Below are 22765 nucleotides of genomic sequence, written 5' to 3'. Positions count from 1 at the left end.
GGGCTGTGAAAATTTGTGTCTCAGGCTTTTTGGACTCGCCTACCCATGTGCTATCTGAAACCAAAGGGGCACATTGGTTGTCAAATTTGCTTTTTTTCCTCCCAGCTTTCCTACCCCACTTCTACAATAATTACTTGGTAGTTTTATTTTCACTGTATTTTTAAAATTATCCCTGTTATGGAATTCACCTTTTTCACAGCTGCCTTGCACCTTGATGGATATTGTTCATGAACTACTTCTGAGCCATAGTTCTGTTCAAAAAATATGGTACGAAGTAAATAGGTTAACCTAATTTAGACTTGAAGAGCAATTAAGTGAAACCAAACCAGCAGGAAATAAGGGGGAAAGACACCCCTGCATTTTAGATCTTCTTTTCAACTGGTGTTTTGTTTCTGTTTCCACAGGTCCGTTGAGGTTTCTATCCCAGACGGACTCCGTCACAGCATTTACAGGAGACACTGTTTTGTTAAAATGCGAAGTCGTAGGGGAACCTATGCCAACCATCCACTGGCAAAGGAACCAAGAAGATCTGGTTTTGAATCCTGGTGATACCCGTGTGGCAGTTCTGCCTTCTGGATCTTTACAAATTAGCAGAATTCAAGCAGGGGATGGTGGGATCTATAGATGCCTTGCAAAAAACCCTGCCAGTTCAAGAACTGGAAATGAGGCAGAAGTCAGAGTTTTGTCAGGTAAGAAGCTTTAAAAATATATGTAAAATCACTCATTAAAGTTATGGCATTGAAGTCTGATTACATCTGGTTTGCAATGCAAATTTACCCACCAATATGTGAGTATCTTTAGAAGTGAACCCGTGAATATTGACCTTTTTTTGCAATTTAAATTGTAAGTATTACCAGCTTATGTGCCTGTTTTCTGCCACTGTGGTCTCTTCACAAGGGCAGAGCATGCAACATGTAAATGTGACCTTTACAAAAGCAAATCCCATGAATACCTTCCCAGAGCACTGGGGGGAGGGGAAATGTCTTGCTTCAAGAAGAACCAACCAACCAATATATGGTGTTCTCAACTGCAGCCTTTGAATCTATTTCCCAGCTTCTCATGGGACCCTGGAACTATTTCATTTTCATCTTCATTTCTGAACCACTATGTGGTGAAGGTGGGGTAGCGGGCTTCGTGCTGACCTACTACAAATAAATATAATTTTGAAGTCCTAGTGTAAAAACAATCAAAAACAAAAACTGCAGATCTGTTTGATGCGGATAAGAAAATACTGTTACTCGGTATACGATATATTATTGGGGGGAGTCAATGTGGTCCAAATGAGGGAGTGTTGCAGTATGATATCGGATTTAAACCCCACTTCTGCCTGGAATTTTGGGTAACCTTGGCACTGCCATTCACTTTGCTTCAGTACCTCCTGCTTAAAAGGGGATTAATGGTCTGGTTGCTTGTAGAATAGCTTTGAGAGGTGCCTGGGGCAAACTTACCTTGTGAAGCAAATATGCCACAGAAATAGTTGGCAGTAATAGGGTTCTTCTCTCCAAATCTGACATAGCAACACTGGTACATGTTTTGTGCTTCCTGAACCTATACATGAAACAGAAGCACAGCTACCCTTGGAAATTCACACTTCTCAGAGCTCTTTGGTGCAGTTCTCCATCCAAAATGTGTGCACCAAAGTGCATGTATTAGTGAAAACAATGGACAAAACTACATCCTATTATGGGGGATTTGCCTGCAGAAAGGTGAATATTGGGCAAAGGTGTGTCTAAAACTGCAGACATTCAGAGAAATGTACACAAAATGCAAAAGTTTTGAATATTCTTTTTTAAAAAGAAAAGTAAACTTTGTGAGTTGATACAGAAATGGAATTCAAATCTACTTGGTACTGAGCTGAAGACTGGGAAGAATAAGAATCTGAAAGAAACTGAAAGTGACAGATTCATCCATCCCTGTCCTTGCTAAATAAACTCTGAAATATAGGATGCTTTTATCTGAGAGAAGTAAAGTTTGACAGTTATACTTCTGCTTTGTTTTCTGACGGGTTTCCCCAAAGAGCAATGGTTTTCAATGCACTAGCTAACTTCATTTGAAATGCCCCTCACTTCTTCAGGGCTGAGAAATGTCATTTGGACCAGGCAATCTGAATTGACACTTCCAAGACTTGAGGAGAAATAACAGTGGTGGGCCAACATGCTTTCAGCACTAGAGGAATATTTTCAGGCATAGGAAGAAAACAGAAACTAAGAGAGGCCTAGGGAACTTGATATGGCCAACTGGCCAAATCCCAACCTCCCCCATCACTCAAATGTGGCACATAGGTGTGACTACCCTCCTGTCAGTCACTGATGTCATAATGACACCCAGAAAATGACACCTGTCAAAATTCAAAGAAGGTTGTCAATCAACTGATTGGCGCTGGGAGGATGCCTTCAAAGAGACTCCCTCTAACTGCTGATCAGCTGATTGACAGTTACAGGGAACCCCTTTAAAGTCCCCACAGATGGCCTTGTGGGCCAAATGGGAAGGCTTGAAGGACCTAATTTGCTCCATGGGCTAAGGGTTAAACCTGCCACTGATGCATTATTTTCAATTACCGGTACCTCAATTTTTAAAAGCTTTTCATACAGGTATTTTTTTTAAAGAAAGCAAACAAATAATTGAGGACTGTGCAGCTCTTTTGTGTAACTATTTCCCCCCATTTATTACTAACGATATTGCATCATCATTAGCGGAAGATGACAATGAGCCTTTTCCACTTTTTGTTTTCCTCGAGTCTTTTCTCTTTTGTCTCTTCACTCCTAATGGAAAGAATTACAATTCAGAGGCAATTCCAAGGCAATCAATGGAGCAAAAATGAAGAAAACCTTGTTAGTCTATTTCTTGTTTAACATTCTGGAGTCAATTGGCTTTTTAGATGATTCACTTCTATGCATAAAGGTGTTAATGGGGATGGGGGAGGGAGAGGGGATGAGATGGATACAAAGCAGCATTAAGAACAATAAAATAAAATTGCCATTCCATCTACAAAAAACACCCCCAACAAAACAAAATAAAACCAGAACAAGACAACAACAGGCTTTGCATATAAAGAGCTTGATGGTTGTTAAGCAACAGCTACATTAGATGAGCAGAAATTAAAACTTCACAGCTCCTTAAACACCACATAAAGCACCCCGGGTCCCAGTCAGCACTGGAAGACTTCATTCCCATTCAGGAGAACTGCTTTAGCATTTAAGCACAAAGGCATCATCATTAGGCTGAATAAATTCTCTGAAACATGTCTCAGTTATAGCGACCCTCCATACCAAAAGTCTATTTTTTAAATACCTGATAGAAAGACATTATACACACCCAACAGGCCTGTTGGTGTGTGTGTTTATAATCACCCTATAAATCTTGCTCTGTGTTTGTGTGTGTCATGGGAGGTTCAAGAAAGTAGTTAAGCTCACCAACAGAAAACAGTCCTTTAAGGCAGAGTTGTTTTACTTGGCACACACAGAACACACACACTGTATTTACACACTACATACAGGGTACACAAAGGCTTTTCTCCTGTCTGGTTCCAGAGAGGTTTCTGCACTTCAAAGTCCTTGCTGAACAAAGTCCACATCCAAGTTCTAAGTCAATTTGCAGAGAGTCCTGCCATGACTCTGAGTCCTGAAGTCTGACAATTCCCCAAGTCGTCTTCTCAGATGAGCTCTTCTCAAAATGTTCTGATAATTCTGCAGCTCCACAAGGACCCACATCTTCCTGATAATGGCCAATGACTTGTGTCCCATGCTGCAATCTGAGCCCTTTAAACAGAAAGATATGTACCTAATCTGCCCAGTAATACTAATGAAGAAGTCACCAGATTCAGCCAGGTACATCTCAGGAATGAGCAAGCTCTTTCCTCACTAACTAATTGACTTAGAACTTGACTCCCACTAACACACATACCGCAACAAGCATTTTTCTACTGTCTACTAACAGCACATTTTTTGGCTTTCAGCTCTATGGGCAGCATCAAGAAAATCTCCATTACAAGGAACATTGATATTAATAGTATTTTGTAAGGGGGTTCTTAGGCAGTTGCCATAGCCCTTTAGCACTTCTTGGCTGCCATGTTTTTCAAGCCAGACCACGGAGACTGCCAGTCTCTTTACTGAGCCAGTTGCAAGCGATGTCAGCTGGTATGACACGAAGTCTGTCCTATTTTGCTTCTGATACCTATTCACACCTTCCCAAAGAAACCAGAGGCTTTTTTGCTAGGGATAAAAGGGGATGAATTAAGAAAAGAGGATCATAAGTTATATATGTACGCCACGACCGCCGCTAGGATTCTAGCAGCTCAAAAATGGAAAACCCAGGAAATCCCAACTTTAATGGAGTGGCTGACAAAAATGTTTGAATACGCAGAATTGGGAAAAATGACCTATAAGATTCGGAACCAAAAAGTAACAAAGTTCGAATAGGAGTGGAGTAAATTTGTTGAGTATATATGGAATAATTGTACAAGCTTAAAGACTGCTGCAGGGTTAATATAAATCTTGTGACATGGATAGAGTGTAAATAAGAATCTGTAAGAGAGGATTTTAATTGTGAAAGCCGAAGTAGGGAAGGAAGGAAGTCCAGGCGCGATAATGCGTGGTAAATAAGAAGATACAAAAATGTTGAATGTAAGAGTGTATGTTTTATTTAATCTTGCTTTGGAAAACCAATAAAAAGCATTAAAAAAATTGATACCTAATCACAACTGATTGCATGCCTTCTTACATTGCAAAGAAGACAAAGGCGGGGATATGTTTGCCATTCACTCAATAAATGTATTGATCCCATGGTAGGTTCCCACAGGCATCTGGTTGGCCACTGTGAAAACAGGATGCTGGAGCAAGTGAGCTATTGGCCTGATCACACAGTCTCTTCTTATGTTCTTAAGCAATGAGCTTGGGTACATAGTCCTTCCGACCCTCCTTTCTTAAGGCTGCATTCAACTTAGTCGTACCCAATGGAATCTAGGGAGTCAAGTTAGTCACTCCCATAAATCTCAAAAGGTCCACTCTGAATATGACTTATTTGGGATCAACCCATACCCCATGTGAACTAGCCATTTCATTTGATGAATCTCCCTGAGAAACAACTCCCAAGTTCTCCATAACTTTAGGTCCCCCTCCCCTTTTTTGCTGTCAGTTCTAAATAGGATTCCACAACCATCCCTAGAACTTTGTTCCAATACAAGCATTATTCACTGTGAATGACAAGATAGGTGAACAAAAAGAAACACAGACATGACCACACATCCTTTGGCAGTGAGTCACTTTGAGATGAAATTGCTCCATGAACTCACAAGAATAATAGAGTTATAAGAGCCAGAATGAATAGCTGTCGGGAAAGAGTTGACTTTCACTCTGTCTACACAGAGCACATTGGCCTGTGGCCAGGTGAGGGTTTTGTCCACTGTCGATTAAAGAAATTTGCACCTGTGTGATCAATCTGAGATTGATAGGATTGCTGTTCTTTGCTTAAGATATGTGAAGCTCCGGCCTGAGTCATAGCAAGAGGCTTAAGGGTGTCATGTAATTTGGAGCTGAATCTATTTGAAGAAGGAGATGATATTCAGAGGTTCCACAGCAGACTGAACTCTGTGTGCTTTGATGCGATGGTTGGCGGAGGTATCGCCCAAAAGGTTACCTGACAAATGTAGGACTTTATTGTTTGCTTTGATTCACTTTGCAATGTGCGGGCTTGGAAAGCAATCAAAAAGAACAAGGAGCCTGTTGCTAGGTGTTTTGCTGTCTGTTTCAAAAAAGTCAGCCCTCTTTGCATCTGAAACCCACATACTGCCCTACTCTCGCTTCTGGTTTATCTTTGCTTCTCAGGATTTCATCTTTTGTCCAGGACTCCTTGCCTTGCCTCTGTGTGTGTGTGTGTGTGTGTGTTTAATGAGGCCCTTCCTATTGTTTTCGACCCCCTTCAGCACTTTCTGTTACCCTCCTGTTTTCCCTTCCCCTGCCTTAGATCTGAGCACCTCTGCCAGAGACATGGCTTAGCTGAGGTCTTACAGAGTGCACAGCTCAGGAGTTAAACAGCTGCCATGAATCTCCACCAGCATCTCCAGGTGTGGTGGGAGAGACTCTGCCTGAAACCCCCGGGGAGCTGCTGCCAGTCAGTGTAGACCAGTGTTTCTCAAACTTGGGTCTCCAGCTATTGTTGGACTACAGCATCCCTAGCTAGCAGGACCAGTGTTCAGGAATGATGGGAGTTTAGTGCAGCAACAGCTGGAGACCCAAGTTTGAGACCACTAGTGTAGATAGTGCTGAGCTAGGAGGACCAATGATCAGACTCAGCAGCTTTTTGTGTACCCTTCTTAGGGTCTATCTCCACCACCTGAGGCACTGCAGGGATGCTGCCCAGCCTTGGAAGCAAATGCTTATTGTCTCTCAGTGGATTCTTGATGCACCAAGAGACAGGAGTGTGCTCAGCTGAATCATTCTTAAGGATGTGGTTCTGTGGTTCACATAAATCAGGCTTGAGTTCAAATAAGTCCATGGGTGTGATGACTCAGAGTCAGGTTCATGTATTGTGGGGAAGGTACAGGGGAGTACCATATGCCCAGAGAACCTGTCATTGTGCCATGGGTGTGGCTGAGTCCACCGAACACATTCTCTTGACTTGCCCTTCTTATGCAGAGCTTAGACAAAATTTTATAGACCCACTCCTATGTCAATTTAGCTTCCTACCCGAAGAAAATCAGGTTTTACACTTGCTGAATAATGTCACTAGAGCTATACCTTCCTTGGTGGCCAAATTTCTTTTTTTAGCTTTTAAGCGTTGCAAGACTATAATTGACTGTACTGATATGGGGCTATCTGTTTAGCCCATTTTAGTGTTGGCTAAGTTCTAAAATCTTCCTGGATGTTTTAGTTGTGTATTGACAAATGTATTTTTTTCTGACTGACGGTCGAATAAAAGGTTGATGATGATGAGTCAGGTTCATGGCTATCACCTTGGGTTAAGTATCAACAAAACTGGTTGACTTTTTTCAGGTGGTTTCTATGGTTTTAAGCCTTGGATGTCATTCATGGCTAGGGCCATGACACTGTTTGCCCAGCACCTTGCCTGTGACATCAGGACAGCTCATCCAATCACTACCATTTCCATAAAATCCCAAAGCACTGTCAATGGCATCTTCTAGAGCAGGTGTGAGGAACTTTTGGTCTTCCAGATGTTACTGAACTACAACTGCCATCAACCATGACAATTGGCCATGCTGGGAGCTGTACTTAGCAACATTTGGAGGACCACTTGTGATCTAGATCATTTTTACCCTGCTGTTCAGTGAGCTCACATACAATTTGATAACAAAACATATAAATTGTTTTGTGGCTGTGAACTTCCCCTCTGCCAGTTGTTTCACAAATGGATGCAGGACAGAGTAAGGACAAATTGAAACAAATGAGATGGGTTACTAGAGAGAGGACCTTTTCAGTATTGGTACCCCAGAGTGGTCTTTCTAGTGCCTACTTGATGACTATTTAGGTGCCAGGTGCATGCATTTTCAGTCTCTCTCTCTCCCCTGCTTTTTATACATATATTTTATGGACGTCATTTTCTGTTGCTAGTCCTATTCTGGGTGAGATTATAGTTTCCTTTTCTATTTTATGTTTTTTTAGTATTTACTTGTGAGCCACCCAGAGAGCACTTGTCATTGGGTGGCATATAAACATTGGAAATAAATAAATAGACAAATGAATGAATGAATGAATGTAAATAAATTAAAACACCATGTGTTTACAAACTGAAAGACATTACATAAAATGGGAGGATGGTGAGAAAGGAAGGGGGGAATTGATTACCAATAGTAGTTCTAAAGTCAGCTGGAATGGAAACCGTTCAAAGACAGAAGGAACTCAGTGGAGTTCGTCTTTCAGCAGTGCTGTTCGGATGACCCTCTCCTTTCCATCACTTCTGTGGCTTCAACCTGCTGGCAGATGACAGCTGAAACAGAGATATCTTACTGGGCCTGGCCTTTCAGTGGAGTTGATGAAATAAGTCCTGCTTATTCGCTGCAAGTCCACTCTGCAGTGTATGGGGGAGAAAACAAACACACACACTAAACGTGGAATAATGTGAAGATCTTGCTATGCATTCTTTGCCTGTGTAAGAGACTTAAAATATTTAAAACCACCAATGCACTTCAGTGATAAGCAGTAAAGGCCTCTCTTTTCCTTCCTTCCTAGGCTTGTTACTTTTTCAATTCATGTATTAGGAATACTAATAACCTGGCCTTCACCGTGTGGTCCAAGGGCAAGGAACATATGGAATCAATCTAGCAAATGAAAACAACATACAACATATGTTATGTGCAATTTCTGCCTTCCAGCAGATTGGGGTGTTCTCAGATTCATAGAGATATAGGAAGCTGTTCAGATCATTGCTCAATCTTACTCAGTATTGTCTACACTGATTGGCACCTACTGTTCAGAGATTCAGGCAGGGCACATTCCCAGTCCTATGTGCAGATGTCAAGAATTAAACTTGTGTGCAAAGCAGGTAAAGGTAAAGGTAAAGGGACCCCTGACCATTAGGTCCAGTTGTGGTCGACTCTGGGGTTGTGGCACTCATCTCACTTTACTGGCCGAGGGAGCCGGTGTACAGCTTCCAGGTCATATGGCCAGCATGCCTAAGCCACTTCTGGCAAACCAGAGCAGTGCACAGAAATTCTGTTTACCTTCCCACCGGAGCAGTACCTATTTATCTACTTGCACTTTGACGTGCTTTCGAACTGCTAGGTTGGCAGGAGCAGGGACCGAGCAACGGGAGTTCACCCCATCACGGGGATTCGAACCGCCGACCTTCTGATCAGCATGCCCTAGGCTCTGTGGTTTAACCTACAGTGCCACCTGCATCCCGTGTGCAAAGCACAGACTCCACTATATTATAATAAAATAATAATAATAATAATAATAATAATAATAATAATAATAATACCACCTCCTTTTTGAGAAGAAATACCAAGGCAGTTCACAAACACACAAAAGCCAACACCAGAATAGCAAGCACAAGTGAATTATAAAAATATAACTACCCATAATTAAAGCACGTAGTAGAACAATTTCATTAAAACATCCATAATTAAAATGTATAATAAACAAGCTCATTAAAATAGCATAACAGTTAAAAATGATGATTTCTGCCCCCCACCCTTCCCCCTCCCACGTGCTCTGCCTCTTTTATAAGTTGCAAGCCTATGGCAAGAACTTGTCAGCATTACAGGTCCAGAAACAAAGGAGCCCCATGGTTTATAGGCAAAGGTGAACACCTTTTCAAAGCTACTCACATACAAAATAAAATGCAAGGTAAAACAGTTTACTGATACAAGATGTGGGCAAGTTGTAATTCAAGGAAAGCCTGAATAGATGTGGATGTATTGACCACATGGGCAAAAATGATTCACCGGGTGTCATTCTAATGTCAGGCAACTGGCAGCTGTTTGCACCCACATGGCAAGCTTGGCCTATGGAGGTGGTGTAGATAAGATTCTGGTCCACGGGCATTATCCAGCTCCCTACCCATGTTCTTGAGGCACCAAAGCATAATGCTGTGTGTAGGTGTTTACCCAGTGTCCAAAGGGAAGGAATTATGCTAGGCAAGGGCTAGTGAGGTCCTGAGAGGCTAGCACTACATTCACAATTGATGAATGGCAGGAAATTATGTCAGAACTTGAAGTGAGGGAACATGTGATGCTCCACAGGTGAGGAACACTTGAAAAAATATGAAATCAGTTGGCATACTCGACCTGATGAAAATTATGATGCTCAAAGACATGCATCTTCAACAACTATCTGGCCTTAGCAATCTTTCTGTCCACTTGCATTGTTGTCTACTTTCTTTATTCTTTTCTATTTCTCTTCTCTTTAGTGGTCCAAATTCAACTAAGCTTTCCCATCTCAAATTTCCTTTTGACCTGTTATCCCTGGGAGAGGACCATTACCTTTATGGGACGGGAGGGGAAGCCTTTCAAACCATATTCCCTGTATAGGGGATTTTTTAATGTTAAATGTTTTATTATATTTTTGTATATGCTAGAAGCCACCCATAGTGGCTGGAGCAACCCAGTCAGATGGGCGGGATACAATTAATATTATTATTATTATTTATTTATTTTCTGGGCAACCTTCCAAGGCTCTCTAGAGAGTGATGTGAGTGGTCAGAGGCAAAGTGGGCAGGGCATAAAACACACGTGCTTTGAGCAGTGGGCTAGTTTGTACACAAACTCACACACATTTCTCTAGCTTCCATCCAGCGGCACTATCAGAGTTCAAGGGCACTTATGAGTCATGCCAAAAACAAAACTGGGAGAAAATGTAGGGCTGAGGCAATATCTCTCCCAATAGCCCACACTCTGGAGACTAGCAGAAAGTGCTGCGTAAGCCATTTATGCCAGAAAGTCAGTCGCAAGAAGATGAGCTAACTGGTGTCTTCTATGCCGGGAAGTCTGACACGCATCTGAGCTAACTGTGTCTGTTTTTAAATTTGCACGTTTGCAGTTTGGGCAAGAAATCTGCACATGGTCGTAGTTTAGGGCAGACAGGACAGGAGGTGGGGGAAACTAAAAAGTTCTGTTTCTCTTGCCTACATGAGTATGGTTCTGCTTTCTTTGCCTGCCTGAGTAAGCCTGTAAGAAGTTGTTTGTCACATACTGTTATGTACTGAGTTGAATAGGATCCAAAATGCAGCAGTCTGATTGGTCCTAGAACAATAGGATTCAGAATGCAGCAGTCTGATTGGTCTTAGAACAATAGGATCCAGAATGCAGCAGTCTGATTAGTCCGCAGGAGCCACCCAATCCAACTCCAGATGGAAGTGAATCCGCAACCTGATTGGCCTACAGGAGAATCCCTGAATTAGCCAATCACATGGGGCCCATTGTGTAAATAATGTATATAAAGCAGACATTTCAGGGGAACTTCCATTCCTCACTACTATGAGCTGAAAAAAGAGCATGAAATCCACACTCAACTCCTAGTATATTTCACATACTATAAAAGGAAGCTATAGAGAACAAGGAGGGGCTCAACCTTTGGGAGAGATCCCACTGCAGCCCCTGCACAGGTGAATAAATTCTGACCCGGTGTCTGTCTATTGACTGGGAAAACCTGCAACACAGCAAGTGAGGGGTGTGGGTTGGGGCGATAGGCTGTGACTTGCAGAAAGTTCTGGTGGCCACATAGAGAGGCCTGAAGAGGCAGGTTTCCAGGTTTGAGGTTTCCCATCCCTGCTTCGTGGCTTCTCACTGACACCTGGTTGGACACCATGGGATCAGGTAGATCAGTGCTCGGCTCCAGTATGGTGAAATGTGTTTATATTGAAAGAGGTATTACCACATATTAACCTGTCTTGGAGCCAGGAAGGCCAGCCTGCATGCCACAGAGAGTAGAATGTATCCTTTTCTTCACAAACAAGGAAAAAATAATAACAAGCAGTTAATAATAATAAAAAAGGAGCCTGACTTTGCTCCAGTGAACATTAACTTCAGAGTTCATGGAGTATGAATTCAACATGCTTGATTGGATTAATGCAAAAAATAAATAAATAAAAATGTTAATCTAATATTTTTGTCTTGCCTCTGGTTAAAACAGCCATAAATTTGATAATGCATTTTTGAAAACACTCTCTGAGTGAGATCACAGTATGAATTTGATTATCCTTTTACCTGCTTATTGCTTTATCCTGTTCCTTATCACATCATTTAGTTGGCTTTGTGGAGCCCGGCTTGAATTTCCATCATGAGAGCAGGGTGGGGAGGGAGTCAGACCTCCAGACAGGTTGCTTGCACTGTGGTTATACACCTTAATGCATTATATAAATTGAGAGATGAGTATCGCTTTAATGACGGATTTCTCTATCGTGGTTTACAGTAGGTTTCCTTCCCTAGTTGGATTAGCAACACAGCCCCCAAGGCCCAACGGCAAGGCATTCAATTTGACATTTCCATTCTGACAAGACAGAAAAGAAAAGTCCTGTTTTACCTTTTGGTTTTTTAAAGATGCACACAAATCTTCATCTTTTCTCCATCTGGTTTTTTTTTTTTCAAATTAACAAATATAAATCATCCTGGGAGGCTTTTTGTCAATAGATCAGGGTGAAGATGCTTTAAAGAAATAAAGAGCTTGTCATATTCTCCAGCCATCCCAAGAGAAGCAGGAGGGAACTCACTCATCTCTAACTGTGTTGTGCCTTTTAAAATAACAGCACTGGTCTTGCCTCAGCCTTCCTGCCTCCACCCCTCCTGCCTTGCTAGTGCTTTTCGTCTGTTGTAGATTTTGAAGTGCATACCGTCCAACATTTCTCCAGTGAAAATAGGGATGTCCAGTGCTATTATTCTAGAAAAAGAGGTGCCAGAACTCATCATGAATGCCCTCCTTGTTCTCTTATAATGGCAATGGTGCCTGCCTGAGAGGTGCTGGAACTGAGTTTTGGTGAGTTCCAGCTGAAAAAGAGCCCTGAGGATGTCTTATTCCATACCTTCCAACATTTCCCCAGTGAAAATAGGGATGTCCAGTGCTGCTATTCTAGAAAAAGAGGTGCCAGAACTCACCATGAACACTTCCCTTGTTCTCTTAGAGAGCCAGTGTGGTGTAGTGGTTAAGAGTGATAGACTTGTAATCTGGGGAACCGGGTTCGCGTCTCCGCTCCTCCACATGCAGCTGCTGAGTGACATTGGGCCAGTCACACTTCTTTGAAGTCTCTCAGCCCCACTAAGAGTGTTTGGTGTGGGGGAGAAAGGGAAAGGAGAATGTTAGCTGCTTTGAGACTCCTTTGGGTAGTGATAAAGCGGGATATCAAATTGAAATTGAATTTGAAATACTTTATTGTCACTTGTACAACTTGTATACAGTGAGATTACACGAGCACCCCCCCACTCAGCTCTCTTAGTCTTAATTGCCCTCGTTTACTGACGCACACCCACCAAACCCGAAAGTCAGTTGCCCTGTTGTTATCTTTTCATTCAGCAGCCTAACAGCCCATGGATAGAAGCTGTTCTTTACCCTGTTGGTGCGACTAATCATGCTTCTATATCTTCTGCCTGAGGGCAGGAGATCAAGAAGTGCCGGCCAGGGTGTGAATCATCCCTGAGAATTTTCCTCACTCTCCTGAGGCAACGTTCTTCGCGATGTCTTCCAGTGGATTTACGGGACAGCCTATAATATTTTGTGCTGTATTCACCACCCTCTTTGGCACTTCCTATCAGATGATGTCAAACCACCGTGATGCAGTATGAAAGGACACTTTCTGTTGTTGACCGGTAGAAAGAGAACATCAGATGTTGATTGACATTGTTCTTCCGCAAGACTCTGAGGAGATGGAGTTTCTGTTGGGCTTTCTTAACCACCTGGGTTGTATTTATTTTCCAAGTAAGGTCTTCACTGAGATAAACTCCTAGGAATTTAAAGGAAGAGAATCTCTCCACACAACCCCCCTGCCCATATACAACGGGGCTAGTTCTCCTCTCTTCCTCGGAGAGTCCAACACCATCTCCTTTGTCTTGATGATGTTAAGGTGCAAGTTGTTCCCTAGGCACCATGTAGATATTTTTTGGATCTCCCCTCTATATGCTGATTCGTCTCCACCTGTTATTAAGCAATGTTATTAAATCCAAACTTCTTCTTCTTCTGGCAATGGTGCCCACCTGAGAGGTACTGGAACTGAGTTCTGTCGAATTTCAACTGGAAAAAAAAGCCCTGGGATGTCCTGTTCCATACCCTCCAACATTTCTCCAATGAAAATAGAGACATCCTATGGAAAAGCAGGACATTTCAGGATCAAATCAGAAACGGGGATGACTTCTGTAAATCTAGGACTGTCCCTGGAAAATAGAAACATTTCGAGGGTCTGGAATTGATGGCAGAGACTTTTCTGTTTTATTGGTCTAGGGGCAAAGAATTGGGCTGTTTGCGAGACAGAGTTGAATCCTTTCCCAAAGGCCCTTTTATACTTGCTAGCGTCCTGCCTCCAGCCTACTGTAATTAATATGTCACAATCCTACCCATCCCCTCTGTTCTGTACGGAAATGGTGATCAGGTGGAGTCACCCTGTTCACCCTGTGGCTTCTCAAACCACCAGCAGCTATCTGCAAATCAGGAGGGTGGCACTGGGGTTTTACATCCTTGTAGAAACTGAGCAAACCGCAAAGGCACTGAGGAGCGAGTTACTAAGTTCCAATTGTAACCTGTTGCACATAGTGATCTGCACTAGAGAGCTTTGGGCTTTATACAGGAGTATTCAGGAGATGGTGGCTTTTCCATTTTAATCATATTTAGGAAAGGGGAGTATGAGGCATTCTGTCTCATCAGTGTCATATTAATGGAACCTCGCTAGGTTGCTAGGATGAAGTGCTGCTTTGCAAAACAATGGAATCAAATTTGCACCAGCCTAATGCATTGTATTTGTTGATTATGTTTCAGTGGAAATTGCAATTGTGGCATGGTAGTTTGCCTTCAGCTAAACACTCCAACAGGAAGTAATTCAGGGCCACAAAGAAGGTTATGCATTTCTCTAGCAAAATAAATTGTTGTTCTGAGTGACTCCTTCAACTTTCATGGTTCTGTGCAGTGTGACTCAAAGCGAGCAGTGACAAATCAGTCTCCCTTGTGAAGCATCATCCATTTATCTGGAGTAGTTACAGCCAAATTCCATAAAATATCCCAGCCCTCTCACACAATAGTAGACAATTCCTCCTTTCAACGAACACAAAAAGGGCTCCTGTTATTACACTTCAGTTTGATTGCACATTAAAAACCTTCCAAATCTTTCTAGTGTTTTATTATACTGATGTAAAGCCTATCCTTGATTTAATTAAAGAATTGTGGGTTGGTGCTTTACTTCTTTGCCCCCTTTCTCAGTGTTTCGTTTTGTTTTTTGCATAGCAAGGACATTCATTTAGGCAATCGGCAATGTAGGGAACAGGAAAGTTTTAATGATAATGACAGAGCACATTATGTTAATCAGGAGGGGGGATCTGATATACATCTGGGGTCAAGATGCTTCTGTTTTGAACTACTTCTTCACAGAAAATATGGTAGTGACTGCTGGGTCTAGAATGTTTGCTTGCCTACTTTTGAAAATTTGAAGAAAATGGAGGATAGAACCACAGAGTTAAAGGTAAAGGTAAAGGGACCCCTGACCATTAGGTCCAGTCGCAGATGACTCTGGGGTGGAGGCGCTCATCTCGCTTTATTGGCCGAGGGAGCCGGTGTACAGCTTCCGGGTCATGTGGCCAGCATGACTAAGCCCCTTCTGGCAAACCAGAGCAGCGCACGGAAACACTGTTTACCTTCCCGCCGGAGTGGTACCTATTTATCTACTTGCACTTTGACGTGCTTTCGAACTGCTAGGTTTGCAGGAGCAGGGACTGAGCAATGGGAGCTCACCTCATCGCGGGGATTTGAACCGCCAACCTTCTGATCAGCAAGTCCTAGGCTCTGTGGTTTAACCCACAGCGCCACCTGCGTCCCTAAGTTAGGTTACTGCTAAATTTGGGGGGTGTTCAATGGGGAGATAACAAAATAAAGTTTGGTTCTCATAACATATCTGTTCAGATGTTAACTAAAAATAAGTAGGGTGGGGGTGTTTCTTAAGTGCCTCACTTTGGATCTGAAATGACTTCTAATTCCCAGTCTGTACCAGATCCAGTGTTCGGCTTTCCAGTATATATGGTGGTTTTTCATGGATCCCCCTCTTGTCTGCAAGGTGTGAACACACTTAACATTACATTTCTTAATCTGTGCTCTGGCTTTGCCAGTACAGCACACTGCTACAGATCTCTGTTATGAGCAAGAGCCATCCCTGAACTATACTTTCTAAACTCCGATCTGTGTTCCGTATCAGGGCTGTCAACCAACTGAAAAGTATTCAGTTGCATAGCCATGGAAGCTTTTTGGGAAATTTCCCCTCCCCCCCTTAAAATATGCATTTCACCAAACCTCATTTATTTATTTGTTTTTTAGGAACTGGAACTACTGTGAGGCAACTAGCACTCATGGTTAAAAAGGAAATATCAGATTTAATATTTTATTTTTCATTCCCTATTGGAGAAACACACCAGAACCAAAACACAGCTTTGCAAAATGCACGAGTATGCCATTAACTGTCAACCTCGCCAATTAAAATTGACCATTAATCATCAAAAGCTTTAGTTGCTGGATTTGCCCATTAAGCCTAGAATCAGGCTGCACTCACTTACCTGGAGCAGCTGGACAAGGGAATGCAGGATGTGGTGATGTCATCTGTTGGAGCACCGGAGTTACTGATGAGTCTCCTTGCTCTGGCAAGAAAATAAACTCTAAGGGTTTAAGTCATAGCAATCTTTGCAAGCTTGTGTGCATTTCTAATTAAAGGCTTAAGGTTACATTTCAGTGGGCAGAAGATCTTTTGCTAAAGCTCAATTTGTTTTGCAAGTTTAATCCATACATTTGGAGGTAAGCATCACTGAGCTGAATGAAGCTTACTCCCAGGAAACTATACGTGGGATTGGGGCCATGCTGCTGGGAAGTTTATCATATGCTAGGACTCCATATAAGTGTCACAATTTTTCATAGCATTTAATTCTACAGAAGCCTGCATTTCTGGATTCCCCTATGGGGGAATGTCATAATGCACTCGTATTTTAAAATTTACCACTACACCAGTGCCTGGTAGTAAGTTGCATTAAACTCAGTATGACTTATTTCTGAGTCAAACTCTGTAGAATTACGCTTTCATTTAGTATGTAAATCACTGTTCACTTCTCTGGATTCAAATGTTTACCCTGTATTTCATTTTCTGCTGTTTTTCTGCTCCTTTATTCTATAGTGTGAATTTTCTCTCTTGCAGTGAAACAGAAGATTTCCCACTGAGAATATTTAAATACTCCTCCCTGCTGCTCCTAAGACAAATGGTGTGATTATTAAGTAATAACCATTCCTTTTCCTTTTGTAGATCCCGGGTTGCACAGGCAACAATTTTTCCTGCAGAGACCATCAAATGTGGTAGTTGTCGAAGGGAAAGACGCTGTGCTGGAATGCTGCGTCTCTGGCTATCCAGCCCCAACGTTTACGTGGCTGCGAGGAGATGAAACAATCCCATTCAGGTACCTAGTTCCTCAGTTTACAACAATGCATTGGGAAGAGCAAATCTAGAATTCTGCTGCTCGCTTTTGGATCAGCTGCTTTCTCCCATGTGGGAATACCATTGCTGAAAGGAGAGAAAATTATACATCGGCTAGACCCCTACATATGGGAAGGAGTGAACAGCCCTCCCACTGAATATAATCGATCATTCATGCTTATGATATTGTATAATTTCTTTTTAAATTGGTGTGAGCTACCGGGAGAGGGTGGGATGTAAACCTTCTAGAACTAACAAAACCATCCTACCCGTTCCCTTATTTTAAACCAAGTTTTCTTGCCAATATTCCAGATCCAAAAAGTATTCATTGCTGGCTGGGAGTAACTTACTGATATCTAATGCAACAGATGATGATTCTGGGACGTATACTTGTGTGGTCACCTACAGGGAGGAGAACAGCAGTGCTTCAGCTGAGCTATCTGTTTTGGGTGAGTACAGAGAATTCTATATCTTTTGTGGCCTGAAAAAGTCCTTTGCATCTGAAGAAGGATTTGCTGCACTTCCAGATAGATATTTATTGTGGAGGCTCACACAAAGTGTCCAGACTACGTCACTGGCATAAAAATGCTGGCTTGTACTGTATCCTCTCCCCACCTTTAATACAATTTATACTTTCAAGGGCTAATCTGATAAGTGAAAAAACAAAAACCTGTTACTTGTTTGCTATATCACAATGACTGGTTTGCAAATTAACTGGAACACCCTCAGATTTCTTTGTAATTATTTGGGTTCACTTTCTGAATCTCAGTCAGGTTGAAAGACATCGTCACATGCCTACAATGCCATGAAAAACATTCAATTGTGTTTATTCTCAAATTGAATTCCAAATATTGTCTCTGTGGTTGGGTGATTTTTTAGCTCTGTGGATAAGATGATTTTCCTGTGTTTGCTTTCTTCCTCATTATGTTGAGCTTGTTGGGTTCCTTTATTGCTGTTTAGTCGTGTCCGACTCTTTGCGACCCCCTGGACCAGAGCACGCCAGGCACTCCTGTCTTCCACTGCCTCCCGCAGTTTGGTCAAACTCATGCTGGTAGCTTCGAGAACACTGTCCATCCATCTCGTCCTCTGTCGTCCCCTTCTCCTTGTGCCCTCCATCTTTCCCAACATCAGGGTCTTTTCCAGGGAGTCTTCTCTTCTCATGAGGTGGCCAAAGTATTGGAGCCTCAGCTTCACGATCTGTCCTTCCATTGAGCACTCAGGGCTGATTTCCTTCAGAGTGGCTAGATGCACCTGACCTTGGCAGGGCAGCACTGATGACTGGACTCCAGCAGAGGTCAGAGAGGGAAAACATCCTGGGGAAGCATTGGACCAGGTTCAAACTCAAGCTCAACCCAAATGCTCCCAGGGGCTCTGGCATGGCCCTCACCCCTGACAAAAGCAAGGCGATCCCCTGGATTCCTTTAACGGAATACCTTTTGCGCATTGGAGGGGTAGGTGTGACAACATCCCCTCCACACCACATTGAACCAATGCCTAACCGCCAAACCTTACGCAGTTGTGAAGATTTGGTACGCGGCAGGAGAAACCCAACTGGTGCCAGCCAATCATCCAAATGGGAAAATTCCTACTGGGCCCCTGTCCCCAAAACAGACAACCCACAGTGGCATATCAAGGTCATAATGAACCCTAAACATAGGGAGGGTGGGCAGGTGATGCACGAGGCGAAAAGAGGAAGCTCAAGGCAACGTGCAGCGGTATATATAGGTCCCTCAGTTAATGCATGAAATGATCCCATTGGCAGCCAGAATTACCCCAGCAACCGAGGGACCACCAATCGGGTTGTTGTGGCTATCCAATCACTCCCACCCACAACAGCAGTGAGGGCAGTCTTGATGATCTCACCGCAACGTGTGTTATCTGGGAGGAGGACACGATTTGCCAAAATGTGCCATTATACACTCAACAGGATAGCATTCACCCCTAAGCAGAAACATAACTTTTGCATGGTGAAATATACTCGGAGTCGAGGGTGGATTTCATGCTCTTTATTCAGCTCATAGTGGTGAGGAGGGAATGGAAGTCCCCTCAAAGTATCTGCTTTATATACATTATTTACACAATGGGCTGCACATGATTGGCTAATTCTGGGATTCTCCTGTAGGATTCACTTCCATCTGGAGCTGGATTGGGTGGCTCCTGTGGACCAATCATACTGCTGCATTGTTCTAGGACCAATCAGACTGCTGCATTTTGGATCCTATTGTTCAGACTGCTGCATTTTGGATCCTATTTAACTCAGTACATAACACACGGGCTGATTTTTCTGAACCTGTGTGGTCCGATTGAATATCAGCTCACATCCTAGCAAATCCCTGCATCTGTGGATATTTCTGCCTCGCCAAAAAGTCCCCATTGCATGGATTCAGGGTAGGGATATTGTTTTCAGAATGGGTAGATGGCATATTGGTGTGTGTGTGTGTGTTAGTTCACACGAACCTTTCATGTGTGTCTATTGTTCCTCATTCAAAGTGCTGCCTGACTTGTTGCTCTTGCTTATCTCTGTGTCTTATCTGAATGCTTACTGCCATGCTAGTGTGCTTTTCTTCCCTTCTCATCTAAGTGCTTTCTTGACTTGCTAGCTCTTATCCTTCCTCTTAATCTAACATCTGACTAGCTTGCTGGTACTTATCCTTCCTCCCCATCTGAATGTTTCCTGGCTTGTCAGTGCTTATAGTTAAACCCCATGCTTGTATACTTGCTAACTTTAACATTAGCCCCTTGGCTTCCCAATGTTTGTCCATGATCACCATCTAGCAACTTCCTGGCTTGTTAGGGTTCATATTTCTAACCCTTCCATCTAACTGCTGATTGCTTGCTGAGGCTTATAGCTTGCACATTAGTTTGCATCCTAACATTGTTCTGTGTTGATGTGCTGCTTCGTTTCCTGGCAGAGCCATCCCTAGCATTAGGCAGAGTGAGACAGCTGCCTCAGGCAGCAGGTGGGTGGGGCAGCAGTTCTCAATCATTTCCCCAGAGTCCCCTAAGCTGGCTTGCTCTACACCTCCTAAGCAAGCCTGCTGCTTTCAGCTCCTGTCAAGGATGTCATCCCACAGCCTGGTTTTTATATTTTTTTTGGTAATATAATTTTTTATTAATTTTTTCAAACATTTTCACAATAATCTTCATATCAAATAGTTACATCCATAAATTGACTTCCCACCCACCCCCACTCCCCGCACTGTTTTTACTCAAACATTTTCTACTGCACTATATCTTTATCTATTACACAAAGTTCCTCTTTTACAATTATTTTATCCTTTTTCTGCTGTTGCTTTTAGCTCAAATCCTGCCTGCGATTTCATTTGACTATAGTATTTTTGAAAAATAGTCCACGGAAGGCTTCCATTCTTCTATGAAAAGTTCACCATAGCCAGTATTGAACTAAGATTCAGCTGCTAATTTGGTTGGATTCTGTACATGGAATGGCAGGGGGCAAAACCTTGTCCTGAACCCCAGGCACCAAAGTACCTTGGGCTTGGTCCTGCTTCCCAAGATTTATGGTTATTCCCAAAATTATTGACACATAATCTAAATGTCCAGCAGATTGCTAAGAGTTCAGCAGATTTCTCTTGTTTGTCTTCCCAACTTACTAATGCTTACCTGAAAAGGAAAGGGTCATGGCTCTGTGGCAAGATGCAACAGGTCCCTCACATCTCTAGGTACTAGAGCTGAAACCCAGGAGACCCCTGCCCATCATTGTAGACCAGATGTGAGGAACCCTTGGCCCTCCTGATGTTGCTGAACAATTTCCATCATCAATAGCCATTGGCCATGATGGAAGCTATAGTTCAGCAACATCAAGGCCAAGGTTTCCCCACTCATGATGTGGACAATGCAGAATTAGATGGACCAATAGTCTAACTTGGCATACGGCCTGTGGATTGTTGTTGTTTGTGGGTTTATTGCCCATGATACCAACATGGTGCAGCAACAGCTTGCTCCATTTTTTTGCAAATGTGCAAGGTGTGTATTTTCCACATGCATTTCATCTGTGCAAACATCATCATCATCATTATCATCATCATTTTATATGTATGCCGCCTTTCCACAGTTAAAACAATGCTCAAGGTGGCTTACAATATGAAAAGATTTACATAATTACAGTGGTGCCTCGGGTTACATATGCTTCAGGTTACATACGCTTCAGGTTACACATTCCACTAAGCCAGAAATAGTGCTTCAGGTTAAGAACTTTGCTTCAGGATAAGAACAGAAATTGGGCTCCTGTGGTGCAGCGGCAGCAAGAGGCCCCATTAGCTAAAGTGGTGCTTCAGGTTAAGAACAGTTTCAGGTTAAGTACGGAGCTCCGGAACGAATTAAGTACTTAACCTGAGGTACCACTGTACAAACATAGCAAAGTAGTGGTAAAAATAAATAAGACACATTGAAAACTACATAACCAAACTGAACAGTTTCCACATAAAAATAAAGATACAAAAAGTTAATATCAGTAATATCACTAACAGCAGCAAAAACTCCCCACGAAACTTTCCCCCAAAGACCCAAGTCCTTGCTGGGCAGCAGCCGCAGCAGCAGTTCTTATGAGGCCAGTCAAGCCCCGCCCTAGGCCAGGTGGAGAGAGGTAGAAACAGGGCCTCAGGCACTCAGCAGGGGAGTCCTCCCTGGGCATGCAACTTATGCTTCTGAAAATGAAAATTTTAATTATTCATCCCATTCCCAAACTTCATCTCCTGGTATTCCAGATGACATGCATCTGCCTTCACCACAGCTGTCCCCACAAAAACCTGCTTTAGCACATATATTAGTGGACCAGGGTGCATATATTTACTGCCACTGTCAGGAGGAATAGCCTTGACTGATTTTGTCTCTGGGTCCGTATCCAGGCATCATGCATGGCACAGTTGTGATGCAACATTTTGATGCCAGCGGTTACCACACAGAAATAACAGTACTCAAGGAAAAAATTGGAAGCACTGTTGTTTTCTGTGCCACCTGCTGAGCAGCAAAGCATACCACTTTGCCCCTGCTTTCATCCTTGTGAAAACCTCTCTTTCTTCCTGCAAATGATTCATTAGCCAGTAAGCATGCTATTTGACAGAGATGTGAGAGGAGGGGAAAGTGTCTTGGGTCTGGGATCAAAGAGTTGAGTTTGCCAGTGTGTCAGTTTTTCATGGAATCAGAATTGTACAAACACTGCATTTAGAGAGGTGGTTTGTTTTTAATTACTGAACAATGCTGAGTTATCTTTGGGTGATTCCAAAAGATTTAAGGAACCACACAGATAATACTTGCTCAAACAGGAGCCCAATATCACTGTAATGCTTATTTAGCATTTGGGCTTTAAACCTTATGCATAAAAATGCTTTCATTAGTGAACAGAAAGCCCTTATTTGGATTAGAAGAGATTTGATATGTGCACAACAATATCCTTTTATTAAGCCACAATGCAATGTTATGGAAATTATGCGTGATGGAGGCTTTGAACTCTCTGGCTTTTGGTGCATTAATGTTTCATGGTTTTCAATTATTTCATAATGACAAAAGTAATTTTTGAGAGAGAGAGAGAGAGAGAGAGAGAAGCAAAACAAGTTGTTTTGCAAAACACTTTCTTTTTATTTGGTCTTGCAAGCTGGTTAATGATGGAATGTGCATGATGTTTTGCAATTGTGTAGTGTAGCACTCACATCTATAT

General features: G+C 42.5%; 1 protein-coding gene and 1 long non-coding RNA gene across 4 annotated transcripts in view; one reads left to right on the top strand and one right to left on the bottom strand.

The window, feature by feature from the left end:
* DCC (DCC netrin 1 receptor) overlaps nucleotides 1-22765 on the top strand; it is a 947660-nt gene that overhangs the window by 462200 nt on the left and 462695 nt on the right. For all 3 annotated transcript variants that reach the window (XM_083702567.1, XM_083702566.1, XM_083702568.1), the window contains exons 3-5: nucleotides 405-689; nucleotides 16924-17074; nucleotides 17404-17540. In XM_083702567.1, coding sequence (XP_083558693.1) covers nucleotides 405-689; nucleotides 16924-17074; nucleotides 17404-17540 — 573 coding nt within the window. The remainder of the gene's footprint in view (nucleotides 1-404; nucleotides 690-16923; nucleotides 17075-17403; nucleotides 17541-22765) is intronic.
* The window catches only part of LOC310827234, a 65875-nt gene continuing 55909 nt past the window's right edge, over nucleotides 12800-22765 (bottom strand). Inside the window, exon 2 of the long non-coding RNA XR_014556241.1 lies at nucleotides 12800-13097. This is a non-coding gene — a long non-coding RNA (uncharacterized lncRNA). The remainder of the gene's footprint in view (nucleotides 13098-22765) is intronic.

The sequence above is a fragment of the Podarcis gaigeae genome (assembly GCF_964106915.1).
Source record: "Podarcis gaigeae genome assembly, chromosome: 11".
Classification (NCBI taxonomy): domain Eukaryota; kingdom Metazoa; phylum Chordata; class Lepidosauria; order Squamata; family Lacertidae; genus Podarcis; species Podarcis gaigeae.
The sequence above is the reverse complement of the archived record's forward strand: the minus strand, read 5'-3'. Positions and strand labels throughout refer to the sequence as shown.